Source organism: Ambystoma mexicanum, chromosome 6q, assembly GCF_040938575.1.
Source record: "Ambystoma mexicanum isolate Mex_15411 chromosome 6q, UKY_AmexF1_1, whole genome shotgun sequence".
In the NCBI taxonomy this organism is placed as follows: Eukaryota; Metazoa; Chordata; class Amphibia; order Caudata; family Ambystomatidae; genus Ambystoma; species Ambystoma mexicanum.
Window position 1 is genome coordinate 308,360,465 of NC_090937.1, and position 19,972 is coordinate 308,380,436.

At 46.2% G+C, this 19,972-nt stretch overlaps 1 protein-coding gene across 2 annotated transcripts in view; it reads left to right on the plus strand.

Moving 5' to 3' along the window:
- The window catches only part of ECPAS (Ecm29 proteasome adaptor and scaffold), a 3,148,361-nt gene that overhangs the window by 2,216,708 nt on the left and 911,681 nt on the right, over positions 1-19,972 (plus strand). For both annotated transcript variants that reach the window (XM_069630810.1, XM_069630809.1), the window contains exon 32: positions 13,459-13,564. In XM_069630810.1, coding sequence (XP_069486911.1) covers positions 13,459-13,564 — 106 coding nt within the window. The remainder of the gene's footprint in view (positions 1-13,458; positions 13,565-19,972) is intronic.

Below are 19,972 nucleotides of genomic sequence, written 5' to 3' on the forward strand. Positions count from 1 at the left end.
TGCATCTACCCCGCCTGATCAACCCAGACCAGACGGGATTCATTCAAAATAGGCAGGGATCCAATAACTTAAGAAAAACCCTACATATCCTGTACGACCCAAGGACACAAAGGGGCGGGGGCCTTGGTCCTCTCCCTGGATGCCGAAAAAGCATTCAATATGGTTAACTGTTCCTTTATGGAAGGGGTCCTTGAGGAGATAAGTATGGGAGAGCGGTGAATGGGATGGATTAAGGCCCTGTATCATACCCCGAGAGCAAGGGTGACGGTCAATGGGAACATGTCCAGAACAATAGGACTCCATAGAGGGACCAGACAGGGGTGCCCCCTGTGAACCCTGCTGTATGCGGTGGTGATTGAGCAATGGGTAATAAGTCTGAGAGGTAGCAGGGATATAGCGGGGATGCACATAGGTGGACAAGTCAATTAAGCAAGCCTTTTCGCAGATGACGCATTGCTGTCCTGATCAACAGGGGGCTCCCCACATATTCAGACCCACACTACAGCAGGGGTTGGCAAAAGGGAAGGCTGGACCTCCTTTTTGTGCACCTGGCGCTCATGATCGCCATAGGTTTGACTTTGAACATTGTATGGGCTGTCCCTCCAAAATGGACGCCCTGTTTGCCCATCATGATTCACCACTAAGATGGCCGACAGCAAGGCCATTGACTTTCTCGTAGGCCTGTAGTATAGTGTGCATGGGTGGGTGACTATTGAAACCACACCCATGCTTTCCTCCTCGCTTTGCGTTATTCTGCCTTCCACAGCGTGACGTTTACCACAGGCTCCCGCTCCAGCAACTCGGTCTGGGAAGAAGGAAAGACCGCAGGCTAAAGCAGATTGCAACAAGAAAGAACAACAAAGACAGACTACTCACCATGTCGCGCACATTCTCCAGCATTTCCAGTTATTCTGATGCCGCATCTGCCCCTTGGCTGTTGTACCGGGTCCCTCCAGTTCCAGGCATTACGACATATGTCCCTCAATAGCTCCCGGGTCCTTCCGCTCCGGTCCCGGTGCAGCATATGTCCCTCAGTTGCTCCGGCTCCCTCCAGCTCCAAGTATTTTGGCTCCAGCCCGGCACCTACAAGAGACAAGGAAAAGATAAACAGTGAAATAAAATGTGAAACCACGCATAAGTAAGCATGTAAAGCAGCAGATGGCACGCGCACAAAAAGCAGCTGTGCACGCAGGTCAAAGGCACTAAAAGAACAGCGCACAGCTATGGTGCATCGCAGAGACACTCAAGCAGCAGATAGCATACGCACAAAGAAGCAGCTGTGCATTCAATTCAAAGACACTAAAAGAACTGGGCAGAGCAAGAGTGCAGCACAGAGACAATCAAAACAAAGACAAGAGACTAAGTGTGAAACCGACATTAGTCAACCCCGTCCGACAAGCCACAGCCGGTCTGGGCTTAGTCAGTGGAGCAACTGGCGCGGATGAAGATTGGGAACCCAGTGTCCCCGTGACAATCAGCAGGTGAGACAGGTGAGTCCAGCCTTCCACGGGTACATGACACATGTTTTTAGGAGAAGCGCCAGTCCTGCACAATACCAGCCATCCCTGGGTTGCTGCATCCTGCACCTATACAACACTCCCGCCCCTTCCACCCCACACTCGAACAGTGTTCACTTTAGCGCTGCACAGTTGTGGGGCGACAAGAGGCGAGGAACGCCTCACAAACCCAAGGTCTTCGGTGCCTGCCCTTTTAAAGGGGCTGAACGAATATGGGAAATTATCTGGGTTCGGCTTAACTTAGCTAAGTCAGTGGCATTTCTAGTGGGGAATTGGGACCAGGAAGACAGCAACTCGATTGGTAACTGGGGATTCAAGATGAAGCAGGAGGGCTTTCGATACCTCGGGATCGAATTACGAGGGAACCCAATAATTTTTTCGAAAAGAACTACCCCCCTCCCACTATGGAGTAAGATAAGGGAGGAAATGCTGCACTGGGGACGGGTTGGTCTATCCTGGATGGCACGGCTAAATTGTATTAAGAGGACAATCCTCCGCAAGCTGCTGTTCCTCTTCCAAAAGCTCCCCACGACGGTGCCAACTCACTTCCTAGCCACAGTACAGAAGGTCCTCTTAGGGTTTTACTGGCTGGAGCAAAACCCTGGGTAGCATACAAGGTGCTGGTGTTATCAAAGGCGTAGGGTGGAGTGGGATTCGCAAATTTGGGAGCGCACTATAGGGCGGCCCAATTGCGGATTATGGTGGACCACTTAGACCCTCAAACAAAGAAGCAATAGGTCCATATGGACAATGCTATCCTGCAGCCGCTAACACTGGGTGCATAGATGTTGGTCCCGCAGAAAGAGATCCCTAGACGAGTTCTGACACACCCCATGCTGGAAGTGTGCTGGGCGATCTGGTGTGAGGAAAGTGCCTCCCGATAGTTGTTGCATCGGAGAGCCACCCATATGAAATTGCATCACAGACCTTGTGAGGTTTCAAACATGGTATGAGGCATGCCTCTCGAGGGCGAGACAGCTGTGGGAGGAAAGAGAATTCATGCCATAGGCTCGGTTAGAGGAATGTCTGGGGATGAAGGGGCTTCCGGCCTTTAAGTATTTACAGTTGAAGTGTGTCCTGACGAAGCCCAACTGAGGCGATAACCTATGCCGGGAACTCACCACTTTGAGAAAGTCCTGCTACAGGAAACCAACACAAGGGGGCGTATATTCAGGCTATACAGGGAACTGAGGGGCGAACCCATTGATACATTACCGGCACAGGGGAAGTTGGAGGAGGACCTAGGAATCGAACTGACTGACCAGCTGTGGGGTAAAATATATAGGGGGTGAAAAAGTCCACGTTGTCCCTGCAATACAGAATGCAGGCATTTAAACTGCTACACATATGGCACTACCCACCCGCAACATGAGCAAAAATGTACTCTGAGGTAGATGTGCACTTCTGGCGCTGTAGAGGGACAAATGGTGAACTAGTACCACATGTGGTGGAAATGTACACTCATTGAGACATACTGGAAAGAGGTCCTGGAATGGTTGAAGGATCTGGATGGGATACATCGGCCCATGGAACCCAGCTTGCTGCTGTTTGGTTTATATGAGGAGGAGGAAAATGGGGTGGGGGGCACATGGTCCACACCCTGCTGGTAGTGACATGGAGCTGTGAGGCACAACATTGGAAGAGGGGGAGCATGCCCACAGAGAGGGAATGGGTCCAGAAAGCGAAGTCCATATATGACATGGAATACCGGACTCACCTTTTGGATGAGACGCGAACGGACATAGAGGGGATTCGGCTACCCTTAAAGTAACCCTTAAAGTAACAAAAGAATCTTGTTGAACTGCATACAAGCTGGAGGGAAGAACGAAGGGAGGGGGGAGGGAAGGTAATCACAGAATCTATATGTTGCACATGTTGGGGACATTGTTGATGTTTTGGAAAATGACAATAAAAACTTGATTTTCCAAAAAACAAAACACTTTGTAATGTTATGTGCTAATTGCAGAGATAAAAATGTTCATGCTGGTTGATAATGGTGTAGACTTTTTAAATAAAATGAAGTTAAATAGAGTATACATTGCAGTATAGAGCAATACAAAGTGTCCTGGTGGAGATTGTTGACAATACAGAAAACTACACTAAAAGTGGACTAACCATTACTTGGAACAACAAATGAGCCGATTCAGCAAGCAAGGTAAGAAGTGGAGGGATGCCGCTATCCGTTGTGGATTTCACAGATGTTCTCTTGGTAACTTGTAGAGTGTTTATAAAGGCTTACAGAAGTAGGTGTGTATGTGGTTGTCTGACATGTTCGTTCGCACCCATCAAACCTCTATGACAATGTTCGACCTTCTTGCGAGCGCACGCCCACAGGTGCGAACTGTCATTGTCATCGATTGCGGAGGGGGTGGTGGGATGTGGATGAGGCGAGCACAGAAGGCCTGTAAACAATGTAAAAGTGACCTGTTGATTGCAAGGACTGCATCTTCAAAGGGGAGTCTGTAGCCCCCTTGTCTGGGGTGGCCATGTGGACAATGGTCCCTGTGCGAGAGAATCCTTTGTGGTGTACATGGTATTCGGCACCTTAAGCGTTCCCAGCCCCCTAGCGAACGCACGCCCACACGTGCAAACTGTCATTGATAGCGGAGGAGGGGGGATGGGGATGGGGATGGTGCGAGCTCGGTAGGCCAATGCACGTATTACTGCACACCAATATCTTACAATACTCTTGTATGTTTGGACATCTAGTGGATTTACAAAAAATGTCTCACAACTGTTCAGCTTGAAGGATTGTTAATTTTTGTATTTAGTTAGGTAAACTGGATGTCAATGTCATTACAAATTATAGTGCTTCGGTCGAGGTACTAGCTGCATAAATCCACTGTGTTGTCCGCTGTCACTGGGGAATTCATCACGAATGGCTCGAACCACACAGGCAGGTATTACTTTTCGGACGTGAAATCCCAGTCTTCCATGAATCCACCATGTAAATGCTTGATATGCTACAAGGCTGTGCCACCTGTGTAAGAGATGGACATAGTTTACTGGAATGAACCCAATAATTTTCACTACCTGTACGGCATTGTTTTGATTTAAAAAGTACCTTTTCATAGAACGTATTGACAGTACTTGTGATTTAAAGTATGGATCAGTTATAAATGTGAACGCACATTAAAGAATGAAAATGTTTGGAAATACTTCAAACTTAAAAACACATAATTGTTCGGACGATAAATCTACAGTGGATCACTTTGGCTTCATTTCACAATGAGTAAATTATTCATTTTACAGAAACATTCACATGTCAGTGATCTGTCGAAAATTATATTGATCTAGGGGAACAACATATTATGTTACCCGTCTCTATTGTCAAATAAATAAGATATATAGAGAGAACGTACTCATTACTTGGATTACGAGGGCCAACTGTAGCTTGAAGTTCGTGCATAAGGACCATCATCATTCGCAGCAAGGATCTTGTAATGCAGGCTGCCCTGAAGTCATGCAGCTCGATAATGCATAATGGTGGTGTGTCTTCTTCGGCAATGTAGGCCAAGCAGCCAGAGTTTTCTCTGCAACAGCAGTTCTCCACCAGAGTAGGCAAAAGCTCACAATGAAAGCAGGTTTACCAGGTGGAAACGTCTTCTGAGTTCAGACTATGGCGATTGATCCTCATGACTTTCATCTTATTCGCATCTTATCCACTTTTTTCTTCTTCAAGGATCTCCGCTTCTGAGTATTCGTACTTGTACATGTAGGGCTGAATTGTTGCCATAGTTCCTCAATAGTGAAGAAGAGTGAATCAACAGAGAGGCACATAAACACCTTTTTGTTTGTGTAAAGCAACGAAAAGTTGTTTGCCATTAACATTGAATGTTAAAAAAAGACGAGCAAAGAAACAGCCAATGTCACAAAAGCACATCGTAAAAAGGCAAGATAAGTAGTCTCAAACTATAAAAATTCCCAAGGACACATTTTTTAAATAAGGTTTGGAAATTACCTCTTTACATAATATAAGAAATGAAAAGCGACTACTTGGTTAATTGATTTTAGGCCGTATAGGTACCTGTTCTCAGTGTGTCGTCCTTGGCGGAGAGCAGAAACAAGTCAGGGAGGCTTGAAATGAAATACACTTGACACAAAGGAAAAAAACTCCAACGATGTGTGATCAGAAAGGGTTTGTTTGTACTTGCTGAGGAACGAGGCTTCTTGCCATTTCCATGGAGACACGTCAATAGATTGCGCACAGAGGCGTTGACATGAGATATGCGTTGGCATTGTGAAATAGGGCCTGAGCGTCTTGTGATGTCAGCGTTAGGGGCGGGCGATCTGAATCAGTGCCACGAAATCACTTGAACTTAGGCCGATAGATCAACTGATAAGATATAGCACAGGATGGCGGTACCCAAGCCGTCGTTTTTGCATGTGTTAAAGTGAGAAATATAGTGGTAAGTTGCATTGGAAATCTATTTACGATGATCGATGTATGCTATGAAATACATTCCCGCTCGATTAGGCCAATAACATTTCTGACCGATGAACCCTTTTAACTAGATGACTGGTTGATCGGAGGAAGCTCTCCGGAGCAGGTATCTACTCAGCTCGACTAAAACTGCTCTCTGCTTCACAGTTTGGGCTTCTCCCTGAATTGCCGGAAGTCCCATGTAACACCAATGCAGAAGCTCCAGTTCATCGGAGCAGTCCTGGACACACTAGGGAAGGCTTTTCGCCCTGAAAAAAGAATCACCAGTGTCAGGCAAATTGGTAAGCTTTTGCAGAACCACAACAGTCTACCTGCGACTTCCTTCTTCCCGCTCTTAAGTCTCATGGCTTCCTGCATTTTTCTGGTGCCAGAGGCCAGACTGCGGATGTGATCTGTGAAGTGACTGCTGAGGGGTCAGTGGTCCAGTACTTCAACGCCACGAATGACATTCTCAAGGTGACGAGGTTGGTGGCCAATGACATTTCTTAGTGGGCCAGCACAGATAGCATGATAGTGGGGAAACCCTTTTGGCCACTATGGCCTTTTAGGCAGAATCCTGTGCAGTTCCCTTAGGGACCACTGCAAAAGATAAGACTACAGGAGTAAGCAGTAAACCCAATTGGTAGCAGTCTGCACCACCCAGATTTACCTCATAGCTGTGGCTGAGCAGTCAGACTTCTCTCAAGAAGAGTAGGGCAGTATATAGAGCATACACAATAGGGCTAACAATACAGTAGGACAAGCCAACACTGACCAGAGCTTTGGTATTATAAGTATATAATTATTTATTTAAAACACACTTTATGAAAATACACTGGCACTAATATATCACGCAAGTTCAAACAGTCACTATAAATATATACACCTCCCTAATTAATTATTCGACAAGTCTAGATTAAAACACCACTTATTAGCAAAACAGAGGTGAGCGCGTAACCTAGATGGCACTCCAATAATTTGTTAAAAAGGGAGAGAAAAGGCAGAGCATGGAAATAACACAGTACAAACACTTTTAAGAAACCACAGCAAGTCAGGAAAGGCAGGGTCTACTGTAGAGCCAAAGTTCATAGGCCAGGCCCACTCTTAGAGAGAGCAAGGCTGGATGTGCCCAAGATCACACCGTGGAAATGCACTCAAATTCTTTGCAGAAAATGTCAAAAAGGGGTCAGCCCAGTTCAGAAAGGCAAAGTTAGAAGGTCTAGGGCCAACCCAGTTGGAAAGTCAAGGATTTACAGGACACCTTGGACAGTCAGTTGAAAGGGAGGCCAGGCGGGACACAGTACCTTAAATGGTGAGGAAGCTCCAGCGGTGGCAGTTGTTCCTGGCAGCGGGTGCAAGTCGTGGCTTTGACCAGAGGAAGAGATGATCTCAACGAGGAAGAAAGCTGGAAGTCGTTGCACTGCCAGGGATGAAACCAGCCGCGGAGTTCCCGATTAAATGGTGCGTCCCTTCTATTCGCGGTCAGTGGTGAAGCACGGCTATCCGGCCGGCGGGGTGCTTGGCACGGGCGATTCGACCACGAGACGTCCTGGAAGGTGAAAAAGGCGAACTGGTTGGTCCCATCAGCTCAAAGGGAAGAAGACTCTCCTGGAAGAAGATCTCCTCTGTCGTTTGTGAAGTGGTGAGTTCGTTACAGCAGGGCTCCACCGGTGGTGTCGTCATTGTAGATGGCTCAGCTTTTCCCCTCTTCGGATTCTTTAGGTCCTGTGGCGACTTCTGAAGTTTCAGTCCCCAAAGCCCTGCTTTTATGCAGAAAAACCCCCATTCAACAGCCTAGCTGTCACTCAAACATGCTAAGTGGTGAGCCGGGCGGCTCACCACTGGGCCAATCACACAAGAGTGCGACTTGAGTTGCCAAGGCAACTCAGTCCAGGTGCCTAATCCCCCTCACACACATCCTGTAGACCCCAGACAGAGTGGCACCATTTGGAGGGCTTCTGTGCAGAAGCCCGCCAAAAAGTGGAACAAAGGGCTCGACTTGGGTTAGAGTTTCAGAGGTGAACACAAATGCCATTTTAAAACCGAGTCCTGGCAAAAAAAATCAACCGGGGAATTAATATTAAATAAATAACCCGGCGGTATCTTTAACATTGCACCAAAAAGTGGTGCGTTTAAAATCAATGGGAAAATCCCATAAGAAATATTCCGGTGGAATATTTCGCGTGGTATGCACTGCCACCAGCCAGAAACTCGACAAGGGGGGACTGGACAGTGCCCCCTTGGAAAACAGACCCAGGGGCAATCGAATTACCCCTACCAGTACTTCCACAATATGATGGTTTGTACTGGTTCTGTTGACAATTTGAGACTAGCAAAGCCAATGGTGACTACATGCCATGGGAGACAGTAGTCAGTCCCAGGGTATGGAGTCTGTGTTTGGGGGTCACTATGACACACCTGTGTTACTGCACTGAGGGTGCTGTGTAACACACATACCAAAAACACATGAAGCCCTATGTAGTAAAAGACCCCATAGCCCATAAAACACATTCACAGTCAAAGGACATTCTCAAATCATGCCAAAGAGTGGGAGAAAGAGTCTCACTCTTAGCAGGAGAAAAAAATAAACCCCAAAAATCCAGCAAAGCTGCTGGGGGACTCACTAGGTTTGGGAAATTAGCTTTAACAGAGAATTCTCCCTAACATGGCCTCAGGTCCAGTTGGTCATGGATGCCTCCCTGAAGGTTTGGGACGCTCACTGTGAGGATCTGCAGGTGCATGGCCTTTTGTAACAAATGGAATGCGAGTGGCATATCAACAGCCTGGATTTGCGGACAATGAGGTTTGCCCAAATGGCTTTTGTGCCTTCCCTCCAGGGGAAACACACCCTCATTCTGACAGACAACACATTGGCCATGCACTACCTCAACAAGAGGGAGAGCCGGTGCGGTCCCTGCCCTATGCAGCAAGGTGCTACAGCTAGGGTTCTGGTTGCTGGTGTACAGGATCTCAGCTTTGGCTGCTCATTTAGCTGGATGGGAGAATGCTCTCTGCAGGCGGAGCATGGTCTCGCAACAAGTGGGGAATGTGCCAGGACATTCTCAACAAAATCTTTGCCTGGGGAACCCTGACATTGGATCGGTTTGCCACGAGGGTCAACGCAAAGTGCAGACAGTTTTGCTCGAGGGAATTCCCAGTGAAGAGAGCACTAGGGGACACGTTTGGCTATGCTTTTCTTCTAATACCTGTCATCATGTGGGTTCGAGCAAGCATGATCCTGATCCCTGCATACTGGGTGAGGAGAGCATAGTACTTGGACCATTTGCCCACTTCTCTAGCTGCCGGACCTTTTTTCCCAGTCAGTCGGGTGCTCCACCCCAACCCGTAATGTGTGGCTCTTGGGAGGATGAGTTATGATGACTTGGACCTCTAAGAAGAGGTACTTTAGGTGTTACTAGCTGCACGCACTTCTTCTACGAGATCATTGTATGCATGCAGGTGGAAAAGGTTTGAGGCTTGTAGGGAACGCAGGATAGACCCTTGCTTGTCCCACCACTGCAGTGATGGGGTTCCTTCTGGCCTCTGCAGGCCTTTAGATGGGCACAGTCAAGAGCTACTTGGCAGCTTTGTCTGTGTTGAAGAGGTCACCGGATAGGGGGTCCTTCTTCACGGACCCGGTAATGAACCAATTTCTGAAAGTCCTTGTCAATAGGTTCCCTCCTACTCAGTTTCTGGTTCCATTTGAGCCCATGCATTTGTGTTCTATCAGGTTACTTACCCTGAAAACCGCTTTCCTGGTGGCAATCACATCAGCAAGATGTGCGAGTGAGCTTCAGCCTCGATCTTGCAGGCCCCCCTCCCTTCGATTTTTCAAGGAGAGGGCTTCTCTCGAGGTGCGCCCTACATTTCTGCCAAAAGTGGTTTCAGAATTCCATGTGTCCCAGAGCATTGATTTGCCAGTTTTCTTTCTGCCTTCACATCCCTATAAGGATGAGGAAAGGCTTCAGAGGCTGGACCCTAAGAGGGGGCTCAGCTTCTACGTAGCTAGACGAGCAGAATTTAGATGCGATGACCAACTCTTTGTGGCTTTCTCTCTGTCCAGAAATGTTCTGGCTGTGTACAAACAGACAATCTTTCGCTGGATAATTCTCTGCATTGCTGAGTGTTATCAGAGAGCAGGAAAATATCTGGCATCAGAGCTCATTCTGCCCGGGGCATAGTGGCATCATCTGCCTTGCAAAGGGCTGGTCCTGGTCTTCGCTCCACACATTTACTTAGCATTACTGCTTAGATGTGGCAAATGGTTCTGATGCTCGATTTGGCAGAAAGTTATTACAGAGCATCCTTGTTTGAGAGAGTTAATCCCGCCCGCGCACTGCTTTAGGAGTCTATCAGATGAGGCATCTGCTAGAGAATGCAATCCATTAAAGGAGAAATTACTTACCAGTAATGTTTGTTCTATGGATTCTTCTCCCGCAGATTCCTCATCACCCTCCCATCCTGCGCCGCTATGAAAGTGGTCAGTTGCTGTTTTTTGGTTGTCTGCTAATGGGATTAGAACTTGAGGTTACGACGATTAGGTGTTGGGCGCCTCATTGTTTGGGTACTGTCAGCCGGTTGCATTCAGTACGACGACTCTTCCTCACACAAAAAAAAAATGTATGCGATTTTTGGCTGTCGATAAGCTGAATCGTATGGATGCTTCCTCTGTGGCTACTGACCTTGGGGGAGTGGGGGATGGGGAACTAAAGTATGGGGCCGCAGTGACATAATATATATATACACAGCATACATCACCTATGGATTTGAGGAATGATGCAGTCAAGCCAAGAGTCAAATAGTTTTGCAAAGGTAGCGGGCGCCCCTCTCTCGAAAGAACAGACTCGATAACCTGTTCAGTGGTTATTAACCACTTGAGAGTTCGCAGCCACTGCTTTTACTCACTGTGCCTTTCACAGATGGGAAATATCCATTTGCATATCAGTCTTTGTCCTGCCCAGGGGCAGTCCAGCACCGAAATGCAATGGCAATTCCAACCTGAACGAGAGTACCACCAGCAACCCCATAGCCAAGAGTCAATGTTGGGTCGTACTGCGCTCTCTGTCGAAAACACAGATGGCACTGGAAGGATATCTATCAGATGAGGAATCTTTGTGGAGAAGAATCCATAGAAAGAACATTACCTGTAAGTAATTTCTCCTTCTGATGTAGTGGCCCTTCCTCCCACAGATTCCTTCCAGCCCTTCCATCATGATCAATTGCTCGTTTACCTCTTGTTGTTCTGCAATGTCTTACTTGCTAAGTGCTAGAGAAAAGGCGGTTCTAAGGTCATGGTATGGTAAGGAAGGCATGGTATCAAACAGTAAAACAGATGCAAGTGATCACAGTACAGGGGTGTATATTGAACTTCAATTGGGTTTGAAAAATGCCTATCTAAACCTAAATCTAAAAATGGGAGCAAGCTATGACCATCAAATATTAATAATGCAGTGCTATCTTGTCAAAATAAAAGGGCCTTTTCTAATAAACCTATTGCCAATCCTTACTTTTAAATACAAATAGTGTGGGAAACAATGTGATGCAAAATAAGTGTTCAAGAAATATGTCGGGATGTTCAAACCGTTGACTTCCCATCCCTACGTTTTCAGCACGAGACAAGGCGGCCCAATCGAGCTTAGCAAAGTCTCTGGCTTTTTTAGCCCGAGGGTGCAGTTCAAAACTTCAACATCATAGCCTTCTGTGTCAAAGTCTCTTTGCTATTCAAAATCTCTTTTTCAGAGGGCCTGATGCAATATGACAACATCAAAAGTTCCTTTCTTTATTAGGATTTCAGATGTACAAATTCTCTGGTGATTTTCGCTTCATCCCAGGTCACCCTCCAGCGGGCTCAGACCCACTTTAACACAAAGCTTTCAATCGATCTCCCTGTGCCGGGCACGGACCAACTTTAAAACATTTGATTGTGCGCAGGATTTTTCTTGACCCGTCGCAGGACCACTTTGGTTCGCAATTCTCTACAACTCTTTAATTTTCAGCTGGATACCTTAGAGACCTTCGATTGAGCACACAGGTGGTGCCGGCCACTCTGTCAAAGATATCTTATTCAATATCTCATCAGCAGTTCAACTTTTACTTGCATCTTTTATCACAAGTATTTCAAACAATGTTGGCTCCAGCACCCGCCATAAAATGTTGCTGCTTGCAACCTTGGCTTCAACACAGGCCGGTCTTGTATCGGTTTTCCCAACTCACCGGCTGTGTTGATTTCACTGACGCTGCTTTGTTCTTGGAGCCAAGGACAGTACCACGTTGGCTGGTGATTCTCCCCGCCTTGATTATTGATGCAGGGGGGACCCGGGTATGTTCGACACACAATGCAGGATTCTTCAGTCTGTTTTCCTGGTCTTACGCTTTCAAATCTTGAGGGCTTATGAAAGCAACGGTTCCTTGCCGCAAAGGCCATGGGAACTTCTGTCCTTGCGAACCCCTTCTGATTTGCCATCTTTATCCTCCTGGTTAAACTGCCATCTTGGAACTGCTGTTTCCTTGTGTGCTTTGCCTCACTCGTGTGCTCTCGTGCTACGCCCTTTATCCATGTGGGAAAGCTTAATGGAAGTCAGGTGTGTGTCATGGTCAGTAATTGCATGACCTTGATGGACCATTGTATTGGGACGTTCAGTTATATGGTTCGGGTGTTAGTCCGTTTTCTCTCATACCAGGCTGTCTGTGAGAAAGTGTTTGTGTTGTAAAGGGAGCGGGGGGAGGGGTGTTGAGTTCCTAAATATCCTACTGGGTAGGATGGGGGTAAAGGTGTTATTAGGAAGGGGATACTGCGTTTTACCATCCAGTGTCCCATTCCCACTCCCCAGAGACCCCTCACCCAGGTGATCCTCCTGCACTGGTCCACCCCCAGGAACTGGATCCAAAAGAGATCCGTGTCCTGGCCACCTGGATGACAGATCACCGGCGATTTGTGGGTGAGACACCTTCTGGTTTCTCACAGTAAACTGAGTTCATATACTCTGCTTCTCACGTAACGTTTAGTGTCATTGGTGCGCAGCGGCGTGAAGCAGTGCCAATGCAGAGACGCATGGTATCTTCTGATGGCTGAAAAGGTTTCCGAAGGCAGCTGGGACTGAAGATTGTAATTGTAATTGGTTATTTAAAAACGTGCTTAATACACAGAGGTTTCTAAGCACGGACCTGGGGATCGAACGTGTCACTTTGCCCATGAGCTATCCTCACGACATATGTATATAGATGCTGAATTTTTGGGAGGAAGCTCTAAACCATCAGAAAGAACATTACGGAGAGATAAGTAATTCATTCATCGCCAAGCATAGCAATAAGTTCTGAAGTCTTCATTACTTTTGATTTTATATTGATCTGTTATTGATGAGGATAACTAATTTAGCGGTTACTGCCTATTTAGCTTTTGTTGCACCATTGTGATCTCTACTGTTTCTAGCTATAACCTCTTATGCTTCCACAAGAGGCAATGTGGCAAGAAGGTGATATGTTTGACTTTCATGCCCATATTAACACATTTATGAACAGCTGTTTAGCACTCAGTGATTTACTACGAGGACGGCAGTTGGACGACATCATTGATAAGCTTCCAGAAATATGGGAAACGCTGTTTAGAGTGCAGGATGATATCAAGGTAAGAGAATAGTGCTACATCACATCTTTCTTTTGAGTGGGATGACATTGTGTTGTTTTAATTCAATGAAAATATGTTTTGTACTGTTTGACATTCTAGCATCTCTGTATTCAACCAATGGTTGTGTTGATTGCCCCATGGGAAGAACACTTTGTCAAACGCTTAGAACGTTGTCCCTGTTTGACAAATCATCACAACACACACTTCAAAAAAAAGTAATCCTCATGAGCCTTTTGTCAGTGGGAGGAGGATGTGCTGTTGTGGTTGAAGTTGTAAGTGGGGACCGCAAAACTTGCATTTACCATTTCTTATTGGGCAAATTTTGCTCTCATCTACAGCTCGAACTGTACTTGCCTTGGTTAGCTCATTTATTTTGGGGGAGCTGGTCAGTCCATATTGCTATCAGTCCGTCCTTCATTGTGAAGTTCCTTATTTTAAAGTGTACACATCCCCTTTCATTGAGATGTGGTAGAGCTACTTTGTGTCCCTTCCGACATTACACTGTACAGGTGAAAACCAGATGCCTACTTGAGTAGCTCGACTTTCGGTTTATTCTAGATGCTATTAACAGCTCGTTGCAACAATTTATGAAGGCATTAATATCTAAATAGAATTTGTGAAACCAGAAAGATTCTTATTAAAATAACTTTGTTCAGAATGTTTTTTGTTTTAAAATACATAATCAGTAAATCGCTCAAGTGACTTGTGCTCCCCAATAAAGTGGCTAGTGCTTGAATTAACTTGACCATAGTGCTGAATTCAACCATTAAAAACAGCGTTTGCAAAAGCATGCATCACTAACCAACCTCTACCAACAGGTTGTAACATGTCAGTTCTTTAAACTCGCTACTAGAGTATAGAGAAACAAAAAACAATCGTAATTTGTTACTCAGCTACTCTATTATAGCTAGACTATACCAAATTTGTTTAATTTCTCAAAATATTAATGTATTCCAAAATATTACTGTATTCTTGATGGAACTTCGTCAGGGGGTTGTGTTGAATGAAATTGTGTTAGCTTCACAACAAAACCATTCTGGTTTTCACTCAAATATTTTTAAATTTTCAGTACATTGACTTGTATCATATTGTATAGATGAGATAAGCTTATATATGGGAGATCCGTGACCGGCACAGGTTCTGTAGATGGATCATTCCAGTGGGTCAAGTGCCTGTCCAATAGGTTATCACTTGTATTTTAAAGAAGTGCCTGCAGCCGCTAATAAATGGTAGAGCAGACACCCCAGGTCTCGCTGTCTTGTAGTGTAACACTATGTAATCTGTGTCTCTTGAAGTTAATCTTGATCACAGTTGAATGAGTAGTTCATGAGACTTAGGAAACTTTTAAAAACAAGGGGCACACGGCTGTTCCGATCTTGATGTTTGTAAACAGTGCGCCCCCTCGGGTCCTGCCATGCAAGCGGCTAAATCCTAGCGAGTTCTCTTATGGCATATTTTTCTTCCATTCTTTTTTTTTTTTTACTAAACGGTTGGAGACATGGAAAGAATTACAGTACATAGAGTGAATACAGGTACAATTATTCAACATAAGTAGTACTGTTTGCACATTTCCAGATGTACAACAAAAGAGAAAGACCCCTTATATACCCTGCATATATCTCCTTCCCAAGAAAGTCAAACATTACTTGGTCTCCCCAGACTGCAGGTAGAGTCTTGCCAAGTTGGGTTGAAGTGTTCACGCTGGGTAACTCTGATCGTAGTCCAATAAGGGAGCCCATATGGTCAGAAATTGGTGATGTTTTCCCTCCTTTGCAGCTGTAATCTTTTCCACCACCAGCACGTCCCATAATTTAATCCACCATAAAGAAAGATCTGGCCCCTCTGCAGATTTCTAGCGGCTAGCAATCGTAATGTGCATGGCCAGCAATAGTTGTGTTAGTAGTTTTGCCTGCTCCCCAGATTTAGGATATATCTCCTACCTTGGGGCCCCCAAGAGGAGAGTTTTGGGGCACATCTGAAGTTTGATTCCAGTGATGGATTCCATGATAGCAACAATGGCTTCCCAGAAAGAGTGAATAAGTGGGCAATCCCACCACATGTGGAAATATGAACCTTGTACCCCCCAATTTCACCAGCAAGTGGGAGCAATTGATGACTGAAAGTGATGTATCTGTACTGGGGAATAATACCAGGGTAATAGAAGTTTTAAGGCACATTCGTTGTTGGTCACACATCTGGAGGAAGAATGATTTCTAGCCCAAATATCTAGCCACGATTGATCCTACAGGGGATGACCTTCATCTGTTTCCCAGCGGCTCATGTAAGATGGGCTTGCATGTCATCCCTCAGGAGTTTATACAGTTTGGAGACCCCTCCCGGCCCCGGACCCTCCAGGCCCATTAGTTTAATCAGACTCTAGGCTTGTGTAGCATATTTTCTTGTCTCTGGGTGTGTGATCCACTGCCGTAGCTGAGCATATGAGAATTCGTCCGACGCTGAGAGTTGGAATGCCATTTTACATTTCTAAAATGAGCATGGTTGATCCCCCTCAAAGAGCAAGTCCAGTGTTTGAAGAACGCCTCCAGTTCCTAAAGGCTTCTGGATGCATGCCAGGGGAGAAGGCAAGGTTGTAAAAAAATTGGGGAAAGCGGACCCATGACTCTAGAAATCTTTTTCCATTGTTGTGGAGAGCAGGTTCTCCCATTGTTTTCGTAATGTATGGGGGACGAAGGGCAAAAAACGAAGGGGGAGAGAGCGTTTGGACTGTTCAATCTCAGCCCATTTCGGTAGAGGAGAAAGGAACATCCACGTTAGGAGGTGTAATATTTGTGCATCCTCTGCATATTTGTGTAAATTGGGCTCCCCCAGCCCTTCCAACCCGGTGCCTCCCATCACCTTCCTAGGGATCCTAGACTTCTTGCTCCGCCAGATAAATCCCAGGGTCTTACACTGGAGACGGTCCAGTACGTTTTTCAGGATTTCCACCAGGAGGGACCAACAGAAATACAGGAGGCAAGGGAGTAAGTTCATTTTAACTCCTGATTCACCCATTTTTCCAGATCTTTTTCTAGCGTCTTAATGGGGGGGGGGGGGGGTTAGCCGCGAATAGGTCTTTAGGGGAAGCTGTGATCCAAACCCCTAACTATTCAACGGATTTGGTATCCACCAGATTGGACAGAGGGATTGAAAGGAGAGGACATCCTGTGGAGACGGTCCCGCCCCCAATGCCACTGATTTCCCATAATTTATTTCGAAACCTGCTACTTGACCAAATGATCGGAGCTCTTGAAGGGCTGCTTGGAGGGAGGGCAGAATATTAGAGTAACACATCAGCATAGATACACCGTGTGGGGGGAGTCCCGAATCATGGTCCCTTGGATTGCCAGGTTTCTAAGTATGCGTTGAGCCTGAGGCTCCATGATTAGGACAAACGGGAGAGGGGAGAGAGGACATTACTGTTGGGTCCCACATGTGAGGGGAACTGGGGACGATTGTTCCCGCTTTACCTGGAGTAAAGTATTCAGGGAAATATATTTGGCCGATATCTACCTTCTGAAACAAGGTCCAAAATGAAAAGCCTCCAAGATTGAATACATAAAGGTCCAGTCCACCTTATCAAAAGCCTTAGTGGCATCTAGTGCCACAAGGGCTAATTTTCCCTAGTTCATAGTGGTTGTCTCTATCAAATTCAGGGCTCGCCTAATGTTATTCCAAGTTTTCCTTCCCAAAACAAATCCTGTTTGATCCCCATCAATCAACGCTGGAAGAAGTGTTGCCAAGCGATTTGCTAGTACCTCCGAGTAAATATTTTCATCAATGTTTAACAGGGAGATTGGCCTATAAGAGGCGCAATCCTTTGGGTCTTTCCTGGGTTTTAACAGTACGATAGTGGTGGAGGTTTGCATCGAGATAGTTATATTCCCCACGTCTCTGAAAGAGTTGAAGAGGGCCGTCAGAGGGGATAGCAATTGGCTGCTAAAGAGTTTATAAAATTCAGTTGAGAGGCCATTGGGGCCTGGAGCTCTAGACTTCAAGGATCTAATTATCACGTCGACCTCTTCCTGCTGAATTGGGGCTTCTAAAGCTTCTATGTCCTCCCAGGGAAGGTGTGGTAGAGTGGCTCCTTCAATGTAGCTTTTGTGGTTCTGAGGTGACCGGGCAGGTGCTGCCATTGTTTCTAACAGGTGAGCTTTTGCTAATTGCAGTTAAGTCTGTTCCCCATATTGTGTTACCCCTTGCTGATCCTATATAGGCCTATAATAGTGTTGCATTTTTTGGATTGGGCTAACTTCTTCACCAGGAATTGGTTGGCCCCATTGCTTTTGGCCTAATTCCCTTGTTTGGTCATTAACAGGGAATGGGCTGTCTCTTCGGCATAAAGTGTCTCAAGTTTGCTTCGGGCCATATGAAGGGCTAAGTGGAGTTTAGGGGACCAACCATTTTTTATATTTACCCTCAATCTCCGAGACTTCTCGTTCTAGTTGGCCCCAGGTCTGTTTTTTCCGTTTATGATAAACCACTGTGTGGGCGATTAAGACTCCCCTAACAACTGCCTTCATGGCATCCCATGTCGTAGCTGTTGATGTAAATTCAGTAGGATTTTCTCGGAAATAGGCTTGTATTGCTTTCGCTACCCCATCTCTCAGAGCCATGTCATTTAAAATTGGGTCGTACAGTCGCCATTGAGGTCTGGAAGGGGGAGGCTGGATCTCAAGTTCTAACTTGCAGTAGGACCTGGGCATGGTCGGAGAGAACCCAGGGGGTGATAGCAACCCTGTCAATAAATGGTATACGTTGGGAGATCAGACCTATACGGGAGGAGAGAAAAAAGTGAAGTCTCGTTTTTCTGGATGTAACACTCTCAAAGCGTCCCCCACCCCCAAGGATCTAAAATAATTGAGAATGCTCAAGGCGATCTTATAGTCTTTAGTAGAGGGGTCATGCGTTTTGTCCTTGTTGGGGTCTGGGACCCCGTTAAAGTCTTCCCCCAATAACGACCTGGCCCTCCAAGAAGGGAAGGAGTGTTGTCTCTAGCTCCCTGAAATAACTGCTTTGACCTTCATTAGGGGCGTAAATCGAGATTAGAGAGTACAACTGCCCCAGTAACATAGCTTTCACTCCAATATAACGGCCTCACAGGTCTCGTATGGTGTCCAGTTCCTCAAACTGGGTGCCCTTTGCCAATAGGATCGCTCTTCCCCCTCCCCCCATTTTAGTGCTGCTAGAGGTCAGGAATTGTTTATGGAAGTCTCTGCTCCGAAGGCGAATATAGTTCACAGGAAGGAGGTGGGTCTCTTGCAGGAAAATCACTGACCCCTCCAAATCCCTCAGCCGTCTCAAGACAGGCTTTCGTTTAACTTTGGCGTTCAAACCTTTTACGTTCAATGATGCAAAGCCCAAATTCTGGTGAGGCATTGTAGAGTCTCCCACAATGTCCTCTTCCATGGCGGGGGAGGGGGTTAGGTGACTCTCAGTCGCCATCCTGCGTTAGAATGTATCCAGAGCCATGTTCCAAACTAAAGTTTTAACGGAACGAATCAACGACAACAAAAATTTACCCACAAAAAAACTCCAAAACATAAGGTTGTCAAAAATGCAGGGCAAGTCGCCCCAACGGCCTTCAGGTGACATCTCACTTGAGGCCAGGCATGGGCCGCATGAAGCCCATCTTGAACTCAGCGTTGGTTTGGCGCTTTCCTGGTGTCAGCTGCTGGAACTTTAGACACCAATAAAACTCCCTTTGGCATTAGTGCAGCCATCGGTCAGGTATGTAGAGGGGGTTTCCATGGATTACGATCCTTTATGGACTCTCGACCAGGCGGCGCGCTGCATCTTTGGTTTGACGCTCTCAGCTTCCATGAAAGTGCCAGCCGGGGACCCATCTCTTTTATTTGGTGAAGAGGAGCTTATGATCCCCTCTGCATCCTCCAGGCAATCGTTTGTTCGGGCGATCCCCTTGAATGTGAACTGTAAGGAAGTGGGAAATATCCAGCGGTACTTGATGTTCTGGTTATGCAAGAATGTTAGTGGCCGAAGAGCTCTGCGTTTTTGAATTGTAGCAGTTGCTAAGTCTTGGAAAATCTGCAGGGTAAACCCTGCAACGTCGGCTCATCCAGAGTATGACCCACCACTAGCATCTCCTTCTTAGTAGTGAAGAAGTGGATCTGAGTAATCACATCTGGAGGAGACTCAGGCACCAACCCCCTGCGAGTTCGCAATCTGGGTGTGCGGTCCAGTAGGAGCATTGTTTTATCAATATGTGGCTAGAGAGTTTGAAAGAAATCCCCTGTATACTCAGGGCTTGGTCTGGGACCGACGATGCCATTCCTCTAATACGCAGGTTATTTCTACATGCCCTGTTTTCCATGTCCTCCTTTGTATTCCAGGATCTCGTTCCTGCTCTCCAGAGATCAGATTTTTTGTTGTACCTCCAGCAAAGTGGTTGCG